General features: G+C 44.8%; 2 protein-coding genes across 5 annotated transcripts; both read left to right on the top strand.

The window, feature by feature from the left end:
* The first annotated feature begins 3162 nt into the window (after positions 1–3162).
* On the top strand, positions 3163–7229 carry MRPL20 (mitochondrial ribosomal protein L20). The gene is made up of 4 exons (XM_076356035.1): positions 3163–3306; positions 4578–4688; positions 4997–5074; positions 6712–7229. The coding sequence occupies exons 1-4, from the start codon at positions 3220–3222 to the stop codon at positions 6883–6885; spliced, it is 450 nt and encodes a 149-aa protein (XP_076212150.1). The 5' UTR covers positions 3163–3219; the 3' UTR covers positions 6886–7229.
* Positions 7230–7712: 483 nt separating this feature from the next.
* CCNL2 (cyclin L2) lies at positions 7713–18451 on the top strand. Of its 4 annotated transcripts, none has more exons than XM_076355914.1 (11): positions 7713–8036; positions 9041–9115; positions 9401–9510; positions 9790–9910; positions 11180–11244; positions 14105–14204; positions 14290–14394; positions 14625–14766; positions 15585–15702; positions 15785–15877; positions 17081–18451. In XM_076355914.1, the coding sequence occupies exons 1-11, from the start codon at positions 7713–7715 to the stop codon at positions 17433–17435; spliced, it is 1608 nt and encodes a 535-aa protein (XP_076212029.1). In that variant the 3' UTR covers positions 17436–18451. The 4 variants fall into 4 exon arrangements, with proteins under 4 accessions (XP_076212029.1, XP_076212030.1, XP_076212031.1 ...); XM_076355915.1 differs by lacking the exon at positions 7713–8036 and adding an exon at positions 8512–8534; XM_076355916.1 differs by lacking the exons at positions 7713–8036; positions 9041–9115; positions 9401–9510; positions 9790–9910; positions 11180–11244 and adding an exon at positions 11998–12105 and having other exon boundaries at positions 13399–14204.
* Positions 18452–23090: the final 4639 nt, after the last annotated feature.

The raw sequence follows: 23090 nt of genomic DNA, 5'->3' as shown, positions 1-23090 counted from the left end.
ACAGTCCTAGACAACTGCTGAGGTGAATGTCAACCAAAAAATACAGGCACAGCTTAGGCTGAGAAATTTTCCTCGCTGAGAAATTTCAGTGGTATGAGCATGAGAGTTAAAGATGAGGGTTGGAAGGTGTAAAGGGGCAGCTTACATACATAGTCATTTCCACACCTGCTTTCTGCAAATATGTAACAGAGAGATTTCAAACCTTACTTTAGGTGTTAAAAAATATCTCAACCTAGAAAAATGCTTGAAACTTTAAGGGAGCAGAGAAATGGTAAACAAAAGTAGAATCCTTTGAAAATACAAAATTCCAAACTTCACAACATAAAGCTGAACTATTATCAACAAATTGTAAAGTTTGAGTTTGAGAAATTAAACCATAGAAAAATGTACTGCTTTTAATAGAAACTATAAAGGATAATGAACAGGCAATGGTCTACAGACAAGTTGTAGAGGCATTCTCTATTAACAAACCAAACAGAATGGTTTGATAACATATTATATAAGTGTACTCTCCAAAACAGTCATCAGTATTCAACAAATGCCTTAAAAACACTTGTTTATATGACCTCATACTCTCAAATTAGGGCATCCTCAACCAAAAGCATGTCTGCACAGAAGGCTAGAGGCTTCGCTGCAGACATCCAAGAGGGTTGGAGGCCAGGGAGGAAGGGCCAGGGCTCTGGACACGCATGGTCAGGGAAGGGGCCACGGGCTACTCATGCAGAAGAGCCTCACCTCGCACTTAGACGGGGGGCTCATTCCACAACGGGCTCAAAAAAGCTGCCTTTTCCCAAGGGGCTAAAGGAAGCAGCTCATCCCCTGCACTGCAGGGAGCCCCAGTGCTCAAGGCACCACGGGCCTGCCTGCTTCTCAGACCGGCAGCTCTTGCGACTGTCACTCTGGTTATGGAGTTGTCGCTCGGCCGAGGCTGTCAGCAGAGTGCAGCGCCGTAAGGGCATGGACCGCAGCCCGCGTCACTGGGACGCCAGGGTTCGAGGGAGCTCAATGTCCCCCATGAGCAGCAAGAATGCAACCGGCATCCTAAGCTTGATGAGGTGCTCGCCCCAGCTGCCTGACAAAAGCACCATCAACCAAGAGGCTGCTGCCACCGCTGCATAGACCCGCACCCTGGCTACAGGGAGCACAGGGCGGTCTTGCCCTCTGGCCTCTTAAGCACGGGCTACTCGCAGCGCACAACGGACTGCCGCACGCACAGGCATGAAGCCCAGCTGCAGAGACCTCCACCCCATTTAGGGAGTGGACAGTCCCAATGAGTTTCACATAAAGTGGGAGACGCACAGCCAGCATCTCCCTTATAGGGAAGGCTTATGGTATGGAATCTCCACGTAGGGCTGCCATGCTCAGAGCAGCGTCAATCAGCCCAGCCCGGCTCGGTGTGTGAATAAAGGCGGGAAGCAGAGGACGGAGCTCAGAAACAGCCCCACTGTGAGAGCTGCCGTCCTGCTCTCTCCCCTCAGCGACAGGTATATGCAGCCCTGCAACAGAATGGCTGGTAAGGAAGGCGAGCATTTTTTAACTCTTTCATGTGACAAGTTGCTAGGGAAAAAAGCAAGCTTTAGTTCTTTAGTTTTTCTTAGGGAAAAATCTCCCATTTGTGTTTGTTGATTCTTGCTTTTGGAGCAGCTGTAAAACTCCAGGGGTTCTCAGACTGAGTTTCTTCATGTTGCCTGTGGAGGAACTACCTCCAAAAGCAGCTAGGAGGCCTTACTGGGCAATAAAGGGTTCTCGCTCTGATTTTGTTTTGATCTGATTTGACCATGATGGTTGCTCCCTCAAAATGCTGCTTTGTACAAGCTAAGCTGAGCTGACCATACAGATGTAATACTGCAAGGGCACGTTTATTTGACCATCATTCCCATAACTGAGTATTTTTGGTTTCAAGGTACTAACTGACAACTTGGCTATAAGCTTTAAAAATCCTCTATCTCCCCCTTAAAAACAGGCATTTATGAACTATTCATCTTGAAGGCCGTACCTATGAAAGCTTATCAGTGAAGGAAGGGGAACAATCTCCAGACCCACGGCAATAGTTGAAAGAGGACGGTGTTTGATAGAAGAGCCACAGGTGTGTCTCAGAATACTGGCTACTTCTCAGAAAACACTAGCATTTTATTTTTGGAGGCTGCACACCAGAACTGTCAGCTCTCTCTTTCAGTCGGTAATCCACAGTAGAGAAAATAAGAGCAGCAGCAGAGAGGTTCCTGTAGTCATCAGGACTGCCAGATGACCTCACTGTTAATGCAGAGGTGCCTGCGGCAGAGGTGACAATGCTTTTGCCGTACCCTTCCCATGTAACACTTGGCATCCCTGCTTATATTGCTCAAAACCAATCCAGTTAGTATTCACTGCAGCTCCCAGGGCTGGAAGGAGCTCCAGCTGGCTCTGTGGAGTGGCAGTACCCACCATACAAAACAGCTACTTCAACAGGGGACAACAACAGGTGAGCACTGAGCAGCTCACTGTTAAATTTCACCCCGCTTCCCTTTTCCTGACTTCCTTTCCTCTCTCCCTTCAGTGTTCCTGGCACCTATGAATTGAAGGCTTCATTTCTGGTTTTCCCATGTGGATGAAAATGGTTGGACACCTTTATATGACGCAACACGGAATGAGCGCATCCCCTCAGCTAAATTACTGGCGCGCTACGGAATAGGGGTAAGTGCTGCGAAGTCTGCTACACACCCCCTCACCAAGCTGCGTGGAATGGACACCTCCAGGCAGCTCAGTTCCTTCTTATTCAGGGAGCTCCGGCAGCAGCTCCCTGAATGCATCCCCATTACGTTGGGCAGCAACCAACGGCTTCGTTGTGCAGCTGCTCCTCCAGCGAGGTGCCGATCCGGCCCATTTCGGACAGCGCTGCGCTGGACCGCACCCAACGGCCAGCTAGATAATCACGGTCACAGTAATTTGACAGAGCTTCCACCAGACTCGGGCAGCGGCAGAAATAACCACAGCGTGGTATGTCACGGAAAGCATCCGAAACAACGCGGCCCGGCGCCGCGGGCGGGGAGCGGTCCCCGCCGGCACCCCGCTACGGCAGCCGCGCGTCCCCGCCGCCATCGGGGAAGCCGCAGAGGCAGCCGCGGCGGCGCAGGGGAGCGGCGGCCCGGCGGGAGGGCCGGGGGCCGGCCCGGGCCCGGGGCCCCTTGTCCCCGCCCCGGAAGCCGGAGGACACCGCGCTGCCGCGAACGGGCGGCGGAGATGGTGCTGCTGAGCGCGCCGCGCTGGCTCCGCAGCCGCCTCACCGACCGCTTCTGGAGGGTGCAGGAGGTGCTCAAGTATGCGCGGGTGAGTGTGCCCGCCGCCCCGCTCGGCTGCGGCTGCCGCCCCGCTCCCCGCGGCCCCCGGAGCACGGGCGGCAGCTCCTTCCTCGGCCGCCTCCCGGAGGCGCCCCGTCCTCCCCGGCTCTAGGGAGCGAGCGGCCTGTCGTCTTGTTCAGGTGTCCGCAAGCCCTTCCCCAGCAGAGGGAAGTCAGGCGGCGAGCAATATAGCGGCGCCTGTTCTTAGAAACGTCCAGAGTCCGTGAAGTTGACTCACGTCAATGCAGCATTTTCTGTGTATGTAAATTTGTCTGTATTTGGTTAAAGCTGGAGGCCGTAAACGCGTCGGGTATTTGTGCTATAACACAGCACATGTGCGCACGTAGATGGGTATGAATAAAAGCGAGAACCCCGTGGCGGAAGAAATACAAACGCTATGGGAAGGGCAGTCTAAATACAGCATGCTCTAGACTGGTGTTGGTTGTGCTTTTTTGTTGTTTGGTTTGGGTTGGTTTGTTTTAAATGGGCAAAGGAGCAGGAAAACAAAAAGATTTTAACCTTGCTCTTCAAGTGCATTTTAAAAGGTGAAGGAGACTGCTTCACAACATGATTTCAGCTGAAGTTCAAGCTATTGTACCTAGGCTCAGGAAGAACCTTTTTCAAGGGTGGGAGGTAGTACATCTTGCTGTAGTGTTGAAATGGAAGATGAAGTGACAGTATCTTGCTCCCGTAGTGCCTAAGCTGCCCACAGTACCAGCAGTAGTTATTTATTTCTCTGACTGTGCAGCACTTGCTACTTCTTCCTACTTCATGTTAGATGGATGTCAGTGGTAGCTTCAGTAAACTTCTTTCATCATGCTTTCGGTTTGGGCAACTGCAATGTTTTTGACATATCGGAGGCTCCTGTCCCATCCCTGTATTTGTACTGACAAAACCGAGAGGGCAGCTCAGGAATGAGAATAAATGCGTGAGTTTAGGGGCTGGCTGAAAGCACTGCACATGATTATGTGGTTGCCTTCCTCCTGGAACCACAGCCTAAAATGAGGTCTGGTTTTGGCTCCCTGCTGGACTGAAATTTTTCAGCCCGCTTCAACTTTTCAGTTTCAGGTTTCCCATGCTATAAAACAAGGAAAAAATATTTTCATCATATGCCAACTGAAGGCTTAGCTGATGTTTGTGAAGTATTTTGTGATCCTTGTTATGAAGAGTTGTGAAATGCAAATGAGCATGTGTTAGTATTACTGAAGGGTTTAACAGCCTTAAAGATAACTGAACAAGAACATCTTGTTTTCGTTTCAGCATTTTCGTGGAAGGAAGAACCGCTGCTATAAGCTGGCTGTACGAAGTGTTCGGAGAGCTTTTGTGAAGTCCACAAAGGCCAGAAGAGAGAAGAAGAGATTCCTAAGAGCGGTAAAGTGCAAAATGTTAGATGTAACCATTAAAATGGGAGAAGAGCAGAACCGAAATAGCCATTTTCCTTACTGGGGGGGTTCTCTCAAAATGTTTTACCAGTGGGTGAAAAATAGGAGTTTAAAGTAAGCATAGTCCCTCTGTGGTCTGAAACAGCTCACGTTCTGAAGTTCAGACGTGTATATGTTGCACTGAGAAGACTGTAGGTCTGAAAATGTTATGTTTACTAAGTGTGAGCAGATCAGCATGACAAAAGGTTTACTTTTAAAGTATTTTATTATCCAAGATGTTAATTTTTACACTTTTAGCTCTGGATCACTAGGATTGAAGCAGCTTCACTTGAACATGGTTTGAAATACCCAGCTTTCATAAGCAATCTGCTTAAGGTAAGGATGGTGCTTGAAGAATAGTTACTTTGAAACAACAAATTGGAGAAAATGTCTGATAGAGGTCTTCTGAAGTGCCAGGCAAATTAATTTCTTAAAACTCTGAAATCTTTCAAGTAGATGTAGTCTGACAAAACATACCAAAGGGCTGCTGGTTACTGTCTAGGAATGCAACTGCAAAGAACTGAAGCTGCAGTCTCCGCTTGTCAATCTTTGACGAATAATGGTGGGGACTTCCAAACTGGAGCCTGAGCAGGCAATAGCGGCATAGGGCATGGTGGAGGGATTGAAAAGCTCCTTCTGTCAGACTGAACTTCTGCCAACACTGTCCTGCTTCCTAGTTCTAGTGATAAAAGGCCTTCTGCTTATGAAAGGAGTTTCGTTCACTTCAGGAACTAAGTTCTGCCCTAAACCCGTTTCTCTTCTTCATATGCATAATCCCCTTTTATCCTGGTGAACACTGTCGCTCTACACCTTGTTGTGTCCCCAAAACTTCTACTGCGCATCTTAAGAACGAGACTTGTAAAATGCTTTTACGCTTGTTGCTACTGCGGGCATTAAGTGACAGCTGCCTTTCCTTTTACTTCAAGAAATTTAAAAATACAAAGCTTGGATTAGCAAAAACAGCCCTAAGAAATCTCTGCTCTTTTCACTGCTAGCTTTGTGTTTCGGTGAGCATGGGCAATGCAGAGGGTTGGTGCCGTTGTCCCTTGTTCTTAAGCATGCTGGGGAATTGGTTTTAATTTGTTGATACTGGAACTGTAAAATTAGAACTTGTTTCTCTTGGCTGTGATGATAATAAAAAGGTAGTGTTTCTGCTTCTTAAAGTGGAACTACATATAAATTTATAGCGTATTTCAAAACATTTTATCTGTGTTTCAAATAAATAGATAACTTCCTAGGTTTTCTGATATGCTCAGATAACGTTCCAGGTTTTCTGACATGTTTCCTGTAAAGTAATACAGTTTCTGAAATTTAAACACTTCTTTTCTCCTGGTTACTCTTGTCATACTGTAACCAAAAGAATCAAGCACTGCCTAAAAGCTAACTCATTTTTCTTTTTTCTCCCCCCCCCCCCCCCCCCCCCCAAGATGTCTGTCCCTTTGATTCTTGTGTCAGAGCAGTATATTTTTGTAAGGTTCTCTGTTAAAAGATCCAAAATAAGCAAACTGTTTTATATAATACCTCCCTCTTAGAGTATGCAGTTAACCGTGCGATATCTAGATTTGTTAAGAGTATTTGGTCCTGCAGTCTTTCTTTCTCTGCTCCAGGACACATTTTGAGATACCAAGCAGCTTCTAGCCCAACAATTAAACTTGAATATGCCTAAGAACTGGAACAAATGCCATGGATTAACCTGTAACACGTGGCCTTCCATGAAATAAGAGATTCTTCTTCAGTTCTTGGTTTCTACCGGAAAGACTTTGAGAAAGTCAGTAAACAAATTTTACACAGTGGCTTAATGAGACATCCATGGCCGAGTAGTCATTTCTAACAGTTAACAGTTCTCTAGTAGTTCCAAAATTGTACAGCACAGAAAAAAGGTAATTTGCCTTAAGACCTCAGGTAATCATTAAGCATTGCAGTGTTGTTCCTAAACATGACAGTACTTAACCAACAAATTTTCTTGCATTTAGTCCCAGGTGGAGCTGAATAGGAAAATGATTGCCGATTTGGCTATTTATGAGCCAAAGACATTCAAGTCCTTAGCTGCCTTAGCCCAGAGGAGGAGACAAGAAGGCTTCCTCGCTGCCCTGGGAGACGGAAAAGAACCAGAGGGGATATTTTCACGTATTGTACACCACTATTGATATTAAAAGAGTCTGCAGATACGTGTAAACAGGAACTTGCATTGCAAAGTAAACTCGCTCACTGTCTGCTGCCGAGATCGTAGCTGGGGAACAAAATCTGCTAAGGACGGTTCCAGAAGGAGGAAGGGGTGGGTCCGGGTGCGAAGCTGGCGCCTTGATGACTTTTTCCCCTGTGGTGGTGTAACTGAAACGCGTTAGGTTGGAAACCGCCGTTCGAAGTTAGCAGCGGTAGGTCAGGCCTGTAGAAGTTCCAGCGTTAACGCCAGACGCAGCGTGCGTACGCTTTCTGATCCGCGACGGGCTCAATAAAGATACTTTTCTGGTAACCGCTACTGGAAAAACAATCTGAGTGGTGGTGACTTCTGGCGCTGCAGGGGCAAGAACCCTGCCCGGGGGAGACTCCGCACTCGCAGCACGGACCCCGGCAGCTTTGGACCCGGCTTCGGGAGGGGCCTAGGGGCGGTCTGGGACGGGCCTAGGGGCGGTTTGGGGCGGGCAGTCCCCCCTCGGCCCCGGCCCCGGGCTGAGGTCGGAGCGGCCGGGCCGCAGGAGCCCCGGCGCCGCGGAGGGCGGTGGCGCGCGCCGGAAGTCCCGCCCCCTCCGCCTTGTTCAAATTCCCAACCGGTGCGTCACGCCGCTCCGTTCAGCCGCGGGGCTAGCGTCAGACGTCGCGGCGGACGGGCCAATCGGCGACCGCCGCTACGCCGCGCCCCACCAATAGGCGACGACCGGAGGTAGGAGGCGGGGGGGGGGGCCGCGCTGTGGCAGAGGCGCCGCCCGGTGGGGAAGGAGAGCTGAGCCAGGCGAGGCGGCGGCACCACCACAAAATGGCGGCGGGGTCGGGCAGCGCGGCGGCTGTGGTAGCGGTGGGAGGCAGCGGCCCGGCGGGGCCTCAGGCTGCTGGCGCTGCGGCGGCGGGATCCGCCCCGGCGGGGAGCGGTGCGCCGGTGCCGGGCCCTGGGGCGGTGCTGATCGGGGACCGGCTGTACTCGGGGGTGCTGATCACGCTGGAGAACTGCCTGCTGCCCGAGCACACGCTGCGCTTCACCCCCTCCATGAGCAGCGGCCTCGACCCCGACACCGAGACCGAGCTGCGCGTCACCGGCTGCGAGCTCATCCAGGCGGCCGGCATCCTGCTTCGTCTCCCGCAGGTGGGGCTGGGCCGCGGCCTGGCCGGTCGGGGTGGGGAGGCCTCTCGCCGACGGCCGGGGAAGAAGGCCGCGGCGGGGCGGGGCGGGTGCGGGGTCGGGCGTCTTTGCTCCCTGGCGGGGGAGAGCTTTGTTCGCTAGGCCTCGGCCCGCTGGCGCCGGCGGGGCCCCCGGCGGAGCCGCCACTCGATCGCTAGGCCGCCACCCGCAGTTACAGATGCGGGGAGGGCTGGGGAGCTGCCCCTTTTGGCTGGGGTTTGGGGACGCGGGGGACGCGAGAGCCGCCGGGCCTCCCGCAGGGCCTGCGGCCTTCCCCGCCCGGCTGGGAGCAGGAAGCGGGTGATGTAACCGCCTTCCTGCGCCGCCCCCGCCGCCTCCCCGGGCCGGCCCGGGCAGGGCGGGGGCTCCCGCAGTGCTTTTTTTTTTTTTTTTTTTTAAGATCGGGGCTTGCGAAAAGAAGGACTTCTTGGGACTCCTTTGAATTGTAGCGACCTCGGAAAGGTTTTGTTTCCTGGCGAATTCCAATCGCGAACAGTCTCGTTGCTCTCCGAGTGTAAAACTCCCCAGGCATCTTCTAGCTGCCGAGTCTCAGCCGCTCAAATTGCCTTATGACTAGATTCCCCCCTTTTTCCATGCCCAAAAAGTAGAGTTTTTCTGGCGTACTGTCATAACTTTCAGTTTTATTGGGCGCTAGTGTTTGGGTTGTTGGGGGTGTTTTTTAAATTTATTTAATTTGTAGCATGTTTTCATACTTCATAAAGAAGTTTGCGATTTAACCTATGTATTTGACTTACAGCGTTTGTGATGTTGATAACATTTTGGGCTACTTAATTTGTTACTGAGGTAGGGGTGCTAGTTCTCCTTAGGTAGCACTGAACTTACTCCCATACTAAAATACAGCTTAGCTAGTCTTCTGGGTCTTAAATCTGTTGAAATCATTCTAGGTAATTTCTTTCTGGAACTGGCAGTTGTTTTGTTAATACCTGTTGTGGTTACTTCCTTTTTAGGTGGCTATGGCTACAGGACAGGTGCTATTTCAGCGTTTTTTTTATACCAAGTCTTTTGTGAAGCATTCCATGGAGGTAAGAAAATATTAAAAGATGTATATGGCTACAAACATTACTTAATCCTTGATCTGTTTTGGCAAGTTGTCAAGCTAGATGTGATCAGAGTGTTGGTAACTAGCCTGTAGATTTTACTTATTGATCAACATGATTTTACAAACCTACGTAGTACTGATTTTGTCAAATTTTTAGTATTTCCTTGTTTTACCACCGTTTTCTCTTGTTATCCCTCCTTAAGCTGTTGGAGGCGATCAGGTCCTGATTTGAGCAAAACATCAGTATCTTGCAATACTTATATTTCAGCATGTGTCAATGGCCTGTGTTCATCTGGCATCCAAAATTGAAGAAGCACCAAGACGCATAAGGGATGTAATTAACGTGTTCCATCGCCTTAGACATCTACGGGAAAAAAAGTAAGCTTAGACTTTGAAACAATCTGAAGTATTTATGTTTTATTTTAATTATTAAACTTCATGGGCCAACGATAGTATCATTCCCTGTTTCATAAATCAGGGAACATCTTGAAGAGATCTCATGAAGGAGAAAAGTGAGTTGACCCATTTTATTAAGTAAATATTCTTGGTGTTATAAATAATGATGTCTCTTACTTTTACACGAACATGATTTAACCTGCATATGAGTAGTCATTGAGGTTAAGATTATCTTCTTCAGAATTTGAAATTGTCTTGCAGAAAACCTGTGCCTCTAATACTGGATCAAGAATATGTGAACTTGAAGAATCAAATTATTAAGGCAGAAAGAAGAGTGTTAAAGGAGTTGGGATTTTGTGTTCATGTAAAGCACCCTCATAAGGTTTGTACTGTATAAGTTAACTTTATAATCGGTGTTTCATATGCTATAAATGCTTTGAGTAGACTGTGTAACTGCATGGAAGCTGTATGGTTTGTACATGATAATGTTAGTTAATTCAGTAAAGCTAGCTTCTTATGTTCCCAATGTTTTCTTTCTCATTTAAGAGAGTCTTACTAGTTGGTCTTGTATCACTGCTGAATGACGACTGGAGGTGGATGCAGATGCTAAGTATTCCTTGAAGTCAAATTATATAAGTAGTAGCTTTGGTGTTAGAAAACGTCAACTAAACATAGATTCTTAAGGAGAAAGGAATTTGGAGACCTAGGGTTGTGAAATCCTATTATAAGAAACAGTGTGTCATGATCACTCCTTGTGGAAACATGCTGAGGTTATTAAACCCGTATGAGCTAGTTAGTAGTGTTTCTCATGTTCTAAAAAGTACACTCGGGTGTGAAGGGCTTGACTAGAAATGAGACAATTCTCAATATTTAAGTATCTCATGTCAGCCTAGGATGATACTTGGAGGATGTAACTGCTGCAAATGTTTAAGCTGGTGCTTTAGTACCATTAGCATTATGCCTTAAGTAGCTAAGTGTGGTGAAAGAACCTCCTACTTCTGTGCCAGCAGAACCTGGGATCTTGCTCTTTTTCTTCCTTTAAAAGCTACTGCTGTCTTAAGGTCTTTTTAAGCCTACTTGACTTTCAGAATTCACTCATGTTACCGGTACCCCAGAGGACAGTTGTACTTGTTTGTTAATTGTTAGGAATTTTTGCTATTAGTCTTTTTATCTGCATCCTTGTTTTCCTTTCAAACCTAAGAAAAAAACTAGAACAGAATAAACCAGTGACACACAACATGTTAGATCCGTTCTCTGCAAATACTGTTATACTTCTGTTACTGCTTATTGCAGCTAGCAATATTTTCTCCCAAGTTACAGCTAAAAAGGAATCGTGAATTGTATAGGAGAACATACCTAGCTTGAAAACAGTTGAAGACAAGACATCTAGATGAATAGCATGATGACTGAGCTCAGAAGACGGAGAGCTAGGAAGGTCAGATCTGGTTGAGTGTCAACTCGTGCACACTTTTGCATTGGAGAGCAGAAGCTGTGTGGATAAAACACTGGGGATGTTGCAAACACTCTCACATCGTGTGTGGAGTGTTTTAGAACTTGAAAGAGAATAACAGATGCCTCATGGATGTCCCTCTGAAATAAATAGGTGGCTCTCGAGATTCTTGTTAATAACTCAATAACCCATATCTTCCAGATAATCGTTATGTACCTTCAGGTATTAGAATGTGAACGTAACCAACACCTGGTCCAGACTTCATGGTAAGTTGATTTTCTTTGTTTTAAGAGACCAGCAGGGGCAGTAGCAGAAATATGTCACTTGAGGCACTCTGGGCAACATTGCTCAGAAATGATTGTGGGCCACACCAGACAGCTCCAGTGTTTCTTGGCGTGCCCCAAACTACTACCCAAATGTTGATCGGCCTCTTAAGTTAGAGGCACTGTTTTAATGGTAAGGTAGCTTTCCACCCTGACTTCTCACTTCCCTCCTCTCTGCTTTTACTTTTCAGCTGAAGGGAAAATGTTGAGTGGGTTGTAGGGTTTTCTTGTTTTTTTTGTTCTTCGGAGAAAATTATGTGTAGTTAAAGTCTGTTACCAGTGCTGGGAAATGGCTTTTCCCAGGGCTTGAGCTTGATTACAGGTGTATCAAAAACTCGGCACAGATAAATTTCTTTTATCTATATGGATAATGCAAGATGTCAGCTTCTAAGACTGGATAAACTCAATGTTTTCATGTTTGCCAAGAAATGTCCTCTGCCTTGTCGCTCTCATTACAGTAAAGATTTTCTTGGGGATGGGAAGCTTATGTAAAATTCCAGGTCTTAAACTTAACAAATAGATAATGCTTTTAAACAATAATGCTTTTTAACAATACTGTGGTTTAAAAACCTTGAGTGAATCCAAAGATCATATTTCTGCTGACTGAACTGTCTGGTACTGTGACCTGTGTGTAGAGAACCAGTTTTGACTTTTCTTTTCTGTACTCTTTTAATCAAAGGGTAGCCTCTGAGGGTAAGTGACTAAGACTTCTCCTCTGCTGCCCAAGCGCTATGGTGCAGGGATAGCTGCCGTCTTCAGTCAAACCAAAGCAGGCTCTACAAAGAGAAGGCTGACTCTAGACAGGTGGTATATACATGATAGTATAGTAACTGGCCAACTGCTTCTTGTGCTTATGCTTTTTTACTTTTATTTTTATTGTGCCTTTTGATTGTTGTATATTTTATAACCTGATTGTTGAAGTTCTGAAAGATTTTTTTAATGTTATATTTCTATAACTGTTAAAATGATGTATTCTTAAATGATAAAGCAAATTAAGGTGGGATTTAAGTCTTAAAGGGATGAATTAACACAACAAAACGTGAAATCTAGTTTCCCTTTGTAAACTAGTTAAACATTTGAGTAGATGTGTGAAGCTTGGAGTCAAATGTAATACATAGGACTTAGAGAAACTTCCCACTACCAGATTTCCCAGTTCCATTGCATGAAGTACTCGGATGTGAGTTACGGGCTACTCATTACCAGTTTTCTACTTGTTACGAAAGAAGGGGTAGGTGAGGAGGAGGGGCAAAATTACACCAATTGAGAAATGGTTCAGATGTTAAAATAACATGTTTGTGTACTGATGCTTGTTGCTTCCAGTACCTGAAAACTGGTGGATATCCAGTATAATTGTTTTTTGAAATGTGTGTTTTTACAACATTACCTTTTTCTTAAAACATTGTGACAAGGATTCATTTCCTCATGTGTCTGATTCTGAGCCCACAGGGAAAATACGCAGAGGCCAAACTTGGAAGCAGGCGTGTTTTTCAATTTGGCAAATTAGAAAAAGGCTGTATGACTTCCAGATGTTTGAAGCACCGCTTTTCTTTACTGCTTCTTTTGCCAAAAGGTTTGTGCTCTCTTTGTAGTGGGACAAGAAAAGTAGGCTTTGAAGTTCCTTTCTCCCAGAAAGGTGAGCTGATGTTTAGCATTGCTTCTCTGGGGTAGCAGTTGCTCTTCGTATAAACAAGAATGTAAGACAACTGGGGCAGGTGGGAGTTTGATACTCTTGGGATTCAAGTTCCTTTTGTCTGTCCTGTGTAAACTGGTTACCAGCATTTGGACTGTGGTCTCTGGTTTGGATGTCTTGGGGGTTAGTGAATCCTTGTATACTGGGTACCCACATGGTTAATTACTACTTTCAGAAAGCGTATTATTTTGAGGACTTTCTATTGTGTCTGGTTTTAGCTTTTCCCCATCTGATACTTTGCTTGACATATGTGCTCAAAAATCTAGATCTTTCTAAGCACGTCAGCTGACAGATTCGGAGGAAGTTACATTGTGTATTTAAGATTTAGAAGAATAATGCTTAAGTGTACTGACTGGAATATATGCAATATTTTACAGTTTTCTCATTCTGTGAATATTCATTTTAAGCAACCTTACTGAAATGGGACACTTTGGAAACCGTATTTCATGTGCCAAAGAGGAGACTGCCTGAATACTGAGTATTCTCCTGAATTGATGTTCGCAAACACCCTGATTTCTTCTATGGCTGCTTTTTGCATCAAAAAGATTTCTGTTGTGGATGGAAAATAATGCTTCTGAAGGAAAAGGGACCACTTAAATCTCCAGTGGAAGTTGACGTGTGCTGAAGTGGACTGCATTTTCATGGGAGAACTACTACAGGAGCTGCAGCTTTCAGCAAACCATCTGGGCTCAGCCCTATTGCAGAGAAACATGTGAACCTAAAAGTCTATAACTGAGTACTTCAGATTATATTGTGTGTTGTCTTGATGAAAATAACTTGTCTATTGCATGAGAGCAGGCCAGTAGAGATCCAGAAGGAAAAGTGAAGTTAAAATTGGTTCTCTTTTTCACAACTGAATTTTCAGCAGCCAGTCAGTCAATCAAACTTAATTTCTGTCACATCCCTCCCCTTGAGGGATTTTTATTTTCTTTATTATTTTTTATTTTTTTTAGTAAAGTCACACAACTTTTCTTTAGATTTACAGGAGTATAATGTTGAAGTCTAGTACTGAATGCAGAAAGAAATAGTCCTTGTAGAAGTAAAAACAAAAACCCAAAAACCACCAAACAACTTTGCAGTGCCATGCAACTTTGCCGATATCCTGTCTTTCAGGAATTACATGAATGATAGCCTGAGAACAGATGTCTTTGTAAGATTCCAGCCAGAAAGCATTGCCTGTGCATGTATTTACCTCGCAGCTAGGACGCTGGAGGTGAGCATACAGTTCCATTAATTTCAAGTTTGTTAGTTTTTTTAATGGAAGTGGAAAAATGAGCATGTCTTCCCCTCCCTTCCAGATTCCACTTCCTAATCGTCCACACTGGTTTTTACTCTTTGGAGCAACAGAGGAGGAAATTCAAGAAATCTGCTTAAAAATTTTGCAACTCTATACTCGGAAAAAGGTTTGCTGCTTTTTCATATTGTGAGCCTTCATTAAAAGCTGCCGCTTAGAACATGAGTTGGAAAACTTTATTCCATTTGAAACTAGCTGCAAGACATTAAGTGGAACAGGATAGTAGTCACAGTGTCTGGGTCTCTTTAGATTCTCTCCCCCCCCCCCCCCCCCATAAGTGAGTAAGCAGAAAGTCTGGTTTATTAAGTTTTGTTGTAAGTGGTGCTCCTGTGTTGGCAGGTTGATTTATCTGATCTGGAAAGTAAAGTAGAAAAGAAGAAATTAGCTATCGAAGAGGCAAAAGCACAAGCTAAAGGTCTAGTACCTGAGGGAGCCCCAAGTTTGGATAACACATCAGGATTTTCCCCTATCCCGAAAAATGGTAAGTAGTGGATAACTTGGTTTTTAATAACTACTTCTCATCTTAAATGTATATTTACCCTTTTGGTATGTGTATACAGTGTGGTTGGTTGGTGGTTGGTTGTTTTTGTTTGGTTTTTTTTTTAAGCTGGCTTCTAGCAACTATTCAAATGGCAGAGTTTGAATAGCATTGGAACTTTGTAATTTCTTGAAACAGATAAAGGCTAAAATCAAATTAGTCTAAAATTAAGGCTAGTTTAAACATACAGTACAGGGTCTTGCTTTTATGTGGTTTTGCAATAAACTCGAACAAATACTTGCAATTGGCATGTTACACTAAAGCAATATTAAAGCAGAGGTACGATTAGGAACTCTGGCAGGAGTAGTATTTTTGGGTGACAGGTGGTGAGTATTTTCCTGCATACTTGGTCTAAAGTTTCCAGTCTGGTGCATGCCTTGCCTAGAAGGTAACACTTACCATCTTCCTCCTCAGTTTACCTTTAAAAAGATACTAAACAATAGGCAGGAAAAGGAAGTTGCTGTTCTGCCTTCCTGAAGTGCCTTTGAAAGCAATGTGTTACTATTGCAGTTAACTCCCTGGTGTTACTTCAATATTTTGGCAGAAATGTTTCAGATCAGCTTCTGCGTCCTGTGAGCTTCTTCAGATCTGCCTCCTGCGGGTGGCTGTGTGTGCGTGCATGTGTGCACGTATGTGCAAACTGCATGTATACAGTACTGATTATTGCAAAGATGATGAAACGGGGCGAGGGGAAGCTTCAGTCCTTCTTTCAGTCGCTACCCATACTTTCAAAAAAAGGTAACAAAGGCTTGTTTTTCTAGAGTCTCCAAAAGAGGTTAAAGGAAATAAACCTTCACCGCTACCTGTTCAGGCAATGAAGAATGCTAAGAGGAAAACAGAGGGAGCAAAAAGAATGAGTTCAAATAGCCCAGTAAACGGGTAAGGCTTTCATAATGAAGATGCTTATTTTTTCCCGTTACTACTTTAAGCAAAATAACTTACTGTTCATTGTCTCTTGCAGCGTTCAGAAAGGAAGAGAAAGCAGAAGTCGAAGTGGAAGTAGAGATCAAAGTTATTCAAGATCTCCATCCAGATCCGCATCCCCTAAGCACAGGTACATACTATTGTAAAAGAAGGGCGTGCTGTGAGAAGCTCCCAGACTAAAATTTCCCAGAGTGAGTTTTGGTAGTTTCTCAACAAGAGGCTGTGAAATAACGTAGCAGTATGTGCTGCTAGTTAAAGCTCCAGAAACGTTATGGCTAAGAGTTGTACTGTCTTGGCTCACAGGTCAAGGGAGTTGCAGTGTCTGACCTTGTCGTACCTGGGCCAAATAGATTGAAAGGAGAGCGTAAGCATATTGGGACATTTTTGAATGTCAGCCTGTTTGTTGGTGACATATGTCCCACCAAGCAGCAGGGTTTATTTGTTGTTTTGGGTTTTTTATGTTTAAAGCTGGGTGTTTGTGGCTACAACCTTTGTTTTTACTGAACTGTATTGGGGTAGTTAAAGCGTTTTCTGCAGTAGATGAACTCTTAACTCCAGCCTTCGTCTCATTGGCAGTTGCTCCTGCAAAACCATAATTTATGAAATACAAAATGATCCTGTTTTGTATGTAGTTGAGAGTAGTAGAGGTTCGTGCTCCTCAGTCAAAGCAAGTTTGACTTATTCAACAGTCTGTGTCCCATTGGGTTTGGGCGTGTACTGATAAAAGTATGGCTTTGTATTAACGTGTTGAATTTAATGAAACATCTTTAAAATCTGCTTTCTGTACTGCCTCGGACTTTGAAGTTCAGCATATAACCATGCTACCCATAGGGGGGTAATCAAAGAGACAGGAACATTAACTCCAAACTTGGGCGTTTTGGTGACAGTATTACTGTAACTGAAGCAGGAGAAGTGGTTTTACCTTTTGTCTTGTTGGCAGCACTTGAATCTGGCAGTTACTCTTAGCTGTTCACGCATGTTTTTTAAGTAGTGAAGGAAAAAAATCTAAAACTGAGACGTGACTACTATACTCTAAACGGATTTGAGTTTCTACAAATCAGGATTTCTACGGTAACCAGATGTCATCAAGTCTGGGACACAAGATTACTTTTCATGGGATACTGAACAACAGAATACAGAATCAAGTGCCTGGTCTCAAACTGTGCTTGCACACCTTGGCTCTATAAGTGAGAAGCATTTGTCTATGTGGTACTTAAAGTGTGTATGTATGTATTGTGACTACATTTAGGTGCTAATAGTAATGTAGAGTAATTCTATTTAATATTAAAGAAAATCATATGCTTTCCCTCCTGTTCTTTTTCTCTTTCCATAGGAAAAGTGAAAGTTACTCCACATCAAGCGGTTCCAAATCCCACAGCCGTTCCAGGAGCCGCAGTGACTCTCCTCCAAGACAGTTCAACCACAGTTCTAGCTACAAAGGTTCCAAGGTGAGAAGTTACAAGAAATCAAAAGACTACAAGTACTCAACACACAAACCACGGAAATCACGCAGCAGGAGTTCATCACGTTCCAGGAGCCGATCCCGGGAGCGCTCTGACCATTCGGGGAAGTACAAGAAGAAGAGTCACTACTATAGAAATCACAGGCATGAGCGTTCACGCTCCTATGAGCGAGCAAGTCATCGCTATGACCGAGACCATCCTGGCCACAGTAGGCATAGGCGATGAATAAAGTAAAAAGTTCTTTCCTTTGGAATTTAAGCAGTGGAGCTCTTTCCCATTTGGTCTTTGCAGCATAGGGTTAACCTGGCTTGTAAACCACCTAGCTTGAGTAATGTCCATTTTGCTGGCAGTTCTGTACTTACTATCCTGAATCCAAAGGAAAGATACTAACAAAACAGGATGATGTGAAAGACTTAATCTGATAAATGTCTTGGTGACTGTTCTGCTGGAGTGTCACCTAATAACACTGCAGAACTTGTCTCTGGATGCTCCTATGCCTGCTCTTTAGTAATTTGCATACCGTAGTGCAGTGGAGTGTTATTTGGGACTTCCAGTTCTGCAAGCAGGACCTCCGTTGCTCAGTAGTTGGAATACTGTGCTGAACAGTCCTTCCCTGTGGAACTAGAAGGCTCAAGACAGTTCATAAAAACCATTGGAGTGGCTTGGTGCTAACAAAGCTGTCTTTTCATACTGACTCAATTATGTTGTACAAATGTAAGGTGACTTTTTTAGAACTGTTGCCTATATTAGGTTATACATGTGTATATATATTTTGCAGTGTTACAGTACAGTATGGGAGTATGGCCTTACTAGCCTTTACACTTTATCCACAATGTAAATAAGCATTTGTTTAATACAGGTGGAAGATATATACAGAAAATTCAAAACTTGAATTCTATCAAAAGACTTGTGTAGAAAATTCTGATAAATGTGAAAGTATTTAGCTCTGTGTATTGAGAGTAGTATATTTTTATCTGTGCAATGCTGTGTGCAGGCCACCAGCTCATAAGACATTTCCTATATATTCATTTTAAGTGGTTTGAAATTCTTTACTCAGGATCTTTGACACTGAAGAATTAGTAGTTTGTCAATCTGCATGCTTGTCGAAGAACAGAGCATTTAAAGAAAAAAAAAAAAAACAGCAAAAACCCCACAGCCCAGTAGTATCAGTTCTAGTGGTATATCTGAGCTGTTACTCTCATGCTCCCTAATTTCATTAAAGTATTTGATTTTCTATCAAATTTACTTGATGGTAGTTTCTTATGAGCTATACCACTGTGCCTACTCATAAGGAAAGGAATTTGGTGCTGAATGAAGAGATTGTCAAATTGTAGTAGATTTAAGACTAGCGTAAGTGGTTGCACCCTGAATACAGGTGTAGTAGATGTCGTGCTGGGCCCATCCTGGAGGAGCAGACTGGTGTACGGTGTGAAATAGGGTGCTGTTATTTGAACCTTTCAGGCTCTGTGAGTAGATCTTCCTAGAACCACTGCCTGCTGGTTAAACTTCCTCTGTCCGCTCTGGGGGAAACAAGATGCATGAGGGATTTTGTGGTCAATCTTGTAGGTGCCTCAGTGTGACAGTGACTCTTCTAACGCTTCTTTTAAATCCAAACCAATCTCTTGGCAATTTTCTTAGTTTTTAATATGGAGGCAAGGCAGCTGAAAGCATTTGCAGTCAGCCTTCCTCTAGCCAACCTCTAGTCTACCAAATTTCCTGAGCTGGAGGTTCCGTAGGATTATTCTGTGTAATTACCAGTGGATGTGTTTGTGAACTTGACTACTCTTTGTTTGAACTGTGATGGTTTTGACCTCTGCAGTTCCTTCTGATGTTCTGTTCCATAACAGTTCCTGGTCACCTTGCAGTAGCAGTAGTTGGTTTGTAGTTCTTTGCCATAGCTGTGATGACATCTCAGCTGAGAAAAGACAACTAATTGAGACAGGCAGCAGATCCAAGGAAAGCTCCTTGGAGCTCCAGCAGAGCACTGCTATGGAATGGAAGTTAATCTGTTCCTGAATCGGTGAACTACCTGCCTTAACTTGACCTTTGCACACAGATGGAAACTAATTATTTCATACTTGGTATGCTAAATAATTGAGTAGAAGTTAAAGTAGCTCAGACATAACATGATACAAAAAGTAACTTTTGATCTATTCAAACGTGAACAACCTGAAGTAAGTGTTCTCTAGAGATTCCCCATTTTACGTCTTCCTCATTCTTACTACCTGGATATTACTTGGAGCAGGTCAACTTCAAATCTCTGTTTACTAATTCCAGTTCTAAAAGGTAGTTGGTGTCTCCCCGTTTAACTACTTCATTCTGCTCCGGATGCTTCCGGAATTGCCTCTTGTCCAGTTCCTGAGGTAAGCAACATGTGGGGAGGCAGGCTTCACAGCTGCAGCCTCCTCCAGAAAGACACCAGGAGGAATTACTTTAGTTAAGTCTCGGTTCTGCTAGCTACAGACATGACCTTCCTCCAGTGCAAGTAGCATGGACGAGGATAAAGGTAAGACCCGGGCTACGTACACTTTTCTACATGAACATAATGTCACTTGGCATAAAAATCGGCATCTGTGTCCTATAAACTACTGTGCTTATGTACAGTGCTGGATAAATGTACTTTCTAGTACACTTGTTAAAATCTGGAGAGGAAAAAACAAAGGAGAAAGTGTGTGTAGTTTGACATTAAGGTGGTTTGGTTCCAAAACAAAAGGGATTACATCGCAGGATTGAAAGACCTCCTGTCCTAGGAGGGAACAATCTGTCTTCACCAGCAAAAAGCCCAATGCAGCTAGCTACGCAGGATGTCCTGGTGAGGTGGGGTGGGGAGAAGGTGCCCAGAGTAGCTAGAGAAGCACAAGAACTGTTGAAATGCGGGGGCTGATTGGTTGGGTGGGAGTAGATGTGCCTCTGTTTAACAGAGGCGTGCCTGTTTTCACTATCCCGTGGTACGGCGCGCAGCCGTAAGGGCTGGCAAAGGTATTGTTTTACTTTGCTCAGGAAGTCCAAGATTAAAGAGTCTTCTCGTGTATTTGGTAACTAGGGGCATTTACTGTGCCGAGTGCTAAGAACTGTAGTATCGGTCATATTTCACCCTGAAAATAACTGGCTCAGCATTCCAAAGCAGTCATTCCAGAGTTTCAATTTAAGCTCTTTGCAGTGGTCAACTTAGGAACCTTTGAATTAAATCCCTGTTTCCTTGAAGTTGGGAATCTTGGGCATTCTGTTAGTTTAGCCACCTTTCCAGCTGATACCAAACATATCCACCAATCCACAAAAGTCTGGAATGGAACATGCATTTCTCTACCTTAAAATGTAGCTGGCAGATAGCAGCTGAATTTCATGAACAGTAATGGCTCTGCTCCTCTCCACCTGTCCAATAGTGAGCAAAGGGCACAGGTAACAGCTGCAGTTGGTCCCTGGGAGATTACAGAGCTGTGGTTCACGAGAATCTTGCCCCTTGACCCACGGAAAAGAGAAATGGGCTAGGTGCCACTTCTTGGGGTGTGAAAATGTTTCGAAGTGGATGAACGCCCGTGACAGTTTTGATGTGAGCCAGCCCCAGGGAACTGCTGAGACAACTCGGGGAAGCAAGTGCTGCTGACAACAAGCAAGCCAGAAGTCCAATTAACGGAGCTGACAGATTATTTTCTTCTCTTTTCTTGGCACCAGTTTGCATTTGTTCGCTTAATCTTCTGTAAGCACAGTTCCTGTGGTAGGTGTCGAGTGGATGGGATCGGGCACAACGCTGGAAAAAAAATCAGCCCAGTCTTTAGAGAAGTGTTAAGAAATACTGTGTCAAGTAATTTCTTCGTTCCTCACGTATGCTTAGTGCCCTCTTGGAACCCTACTGCTTGTCTCTTTACATCTGGTTAGGTGTCAGTTGCTTTTCCCAAGGTTTCCTGCAGAGCTGAAAGGAACAGGGCTGCTCTTTGTCTTACTAGAAAAAACGTCCTCCACCTTGGGGTCATCTGATGGGGTAGTGATCAGAAACCACTGGTGTCTGGCAGAACTGTGGTGGTTCGTGTGAAATGATACAAAGAGACAGTCTATACCCTAACCATGACTTGGGAAATGACCCTTCCGTCAGGCAGGCAGTCCTGCACATGAGCTCTTGGGGAACTTGTCAGTTCTTTGGTGAAGAGCTTGCTTTCTCAACCTCTTTGTTAATTTCTACTTGTTTTCCTAGTAAGCGGAGCTGAAAATAGAATAAATGGTGTGCAATCCTGCTCAGACATTATTTCACTATTTACCAGTGAAATCTTACAGTTGAAGGATCAACTGTTCTTTTCTCGATGCCATCAGTGTTTGATCTAGCGCGTCTTTCAGGAGGCTGGAGAAGCGGTGCAGGCCTGCATTGTGCCAGTCCCTGAATCCAGACATAGGCTATGTCCTTGTAGTCAGAAAATGGGACAACCCCTGACCTGACTAGTTCCTCCAGCTGAAAGCTGTGCATAGTACTTTGTGTTCACTGTACTGAGACCAATCTTTTTTCTTTGGCTCCCCCCAGCTGCCAGCGCTTGTGACTATCACAGATCATACAATGTTTAGAATTTGTTTACAACCTGTAGTCCTACTGGGTAAGAAATTGTGAGAGAATCTTAAGTTTTCATTTTAAGAAACCAGAAAAATGTCTAGTTCTCATGGTTACAAAGATTACAAAACACAGAAATCCGTGTGTATCAGGCTGAGCAAACAGAAGGCGAGGAGTTTAGGTTTACCTAAAAGAAAAACCAAACCCACCACTTTTTTATGTACGTGCATACATGTACAAGTCTCGGCTCTTAAGGGGAGTTACGACTTCTGTTTTCTGAACAGCTGAAGACTGCAACATGGCTCTCGCTCATCAGAACATCTCTCAGGTTGTTACTCTGTGATCGCTCTGAATCTGGCGTTCGCGTGTAATTCCTTCTGCCTGGAGAGAGGCCATCTCACTGGCCAGAAGCTTTGAAGGGACAGCGCTTACTGAGACCTCTGACTTAGAAGACACTACAGTTTTGGCTGGGCTATGGTTCTCTTTCCTCAGATAAAGCCGCCTACCTGCTCTAGCAGCGCAGCCTGGTCCTCCTTCCTTCATGGAAATAATCCTCCGGGCTTCCCGGCTAATGTTTCCTCAGCAATGGACTCCACGGCTGTAAATCCAATGTGCAGGTGGAAGGTCACACCCTCAGCTCTCTACTTGCTCTCTACCAGCAGAGGCTCAGCCAACAAAGCTTTCCTTTTTCAGGCGAACGCCTAAAGAATTATTTCCTCAAATATGGAACTTCTAGCACAGTGTGTGCCAGGCAGGTGGTGACCAAGAGGGAAAGATCCCCCCTCTTGGGTGAGCCAAAGGTAGGAAGCCAGTGGTTGACACGATCAAAGAATAATTGAATAAACAGCAAAGCTTGGAGTTTTTGAGATCAGATGAGAAAAGCAGGTTTCAATTCCCTGTTAGACGTTTGGAAGGGAGGCTTTAATTGAGATTTACCATAAGCTTCAGTGCAGACGTCGTCTCCGTGCAGAGCTGGGTGCCGGGCCCTTTGCACCTCTGGAAAATCAACGTGGTGGGAAATGGGAGAGAGGTTCAGCTTCTGTCAGAAACTGTCCACCTTCATTGCCGAGCTCACTGCGTATGCCTCTGGAGTCTGGCCAGAAATTTTGGAGTCCATTGCCACCTCTGAAGCCCACTTAAGATCTGATATGGCCAGGTCCGAAATACTGAAACTGATCGTGGCTTTGGTTTATGGCAGAGCCTTTTGTGCGCCTCTGTTTGTGAAGGGTGGCTACTCTTCTCGTGTTTGACATCCCAGAGTCTGCTCAAACTGAATTCTGCTGACTTGAAGGCTGTGGATTGGTGATTCAAAACCATTTAGTTAGAGGGAGTGTCTGTTTTAAGCC

This window comes from Aptenodytes patagonicus, chromosome 19, assembly GCF_965638725.1.
Source record: "Aptenodytes patagonicus chromosome 19, bAptPat1.pri.cur, whole genome shotgun sequence".
Taxonomy (NCBI): domain Eukaryota; kingdom Metazoa; phylum Chordata; class Aves; order Sphenisciformes; family Spheniscidae; genus Aptenodytes; species Aptenodytes patagonicus.
Note: the sequence above shows the minus strand (reverse complement) of the source record. Positions and strands in the feature narration are given on the sequence as shown.

What these genes read in the sequence shown, in the direction of transcription:
- MRPL20 (XM_076356035.1), top strand. Translation starts at nt 3,220, where the DNA reads ATGGTGCTGCTGAGCGCGCCGCGCTGGCTCCGCAGCCGCCTCACCGAC. An exon ending in AGAAGAGATTCCTAAGAGCG is followed by an intron (nt 4,689 to 4,996) that starts GTAAAGTGCAAA and finishes TTACACTTTTAG; the next exon opens with CTCTGGATCACTAGGATTGA. An exon ending in TCATAAGCAATCTGCTTAAG is followed by an intron (nt 5,075 to 6,711) that starts GTAAGGATGGTG and finishes TCTTGCATTTAG; the next exon opens with TCCCAGGTGGAGCTGAATAG.
- CCNL2 (XM_076355914.1), top strand. Translation starts at nt 7,713, where the DNA reads ATGGCGGCGGGGTCGGGCAGCGCGGCGGCTGTGGTAGCGGTGGGAGGC. An exon ending in ATGTAAAGCACCCTCATAAG is followed by an intron (nt 9,911 to 11,179) that starts GTTTGTACTGTA and finishes CATATCTTCCAG; the next exon opens with ATAATCGTTATGTACCTTCA. An exon ending in TCAAATAGCCCAGTAAACGG is followed by an intron (nt 15,703 to 15,784) that starts GTAAGGCTTTCA and finishes TGTCTCTTGCAG; the next exon opens with CGTTCAGAAAGGAAGAGAAA.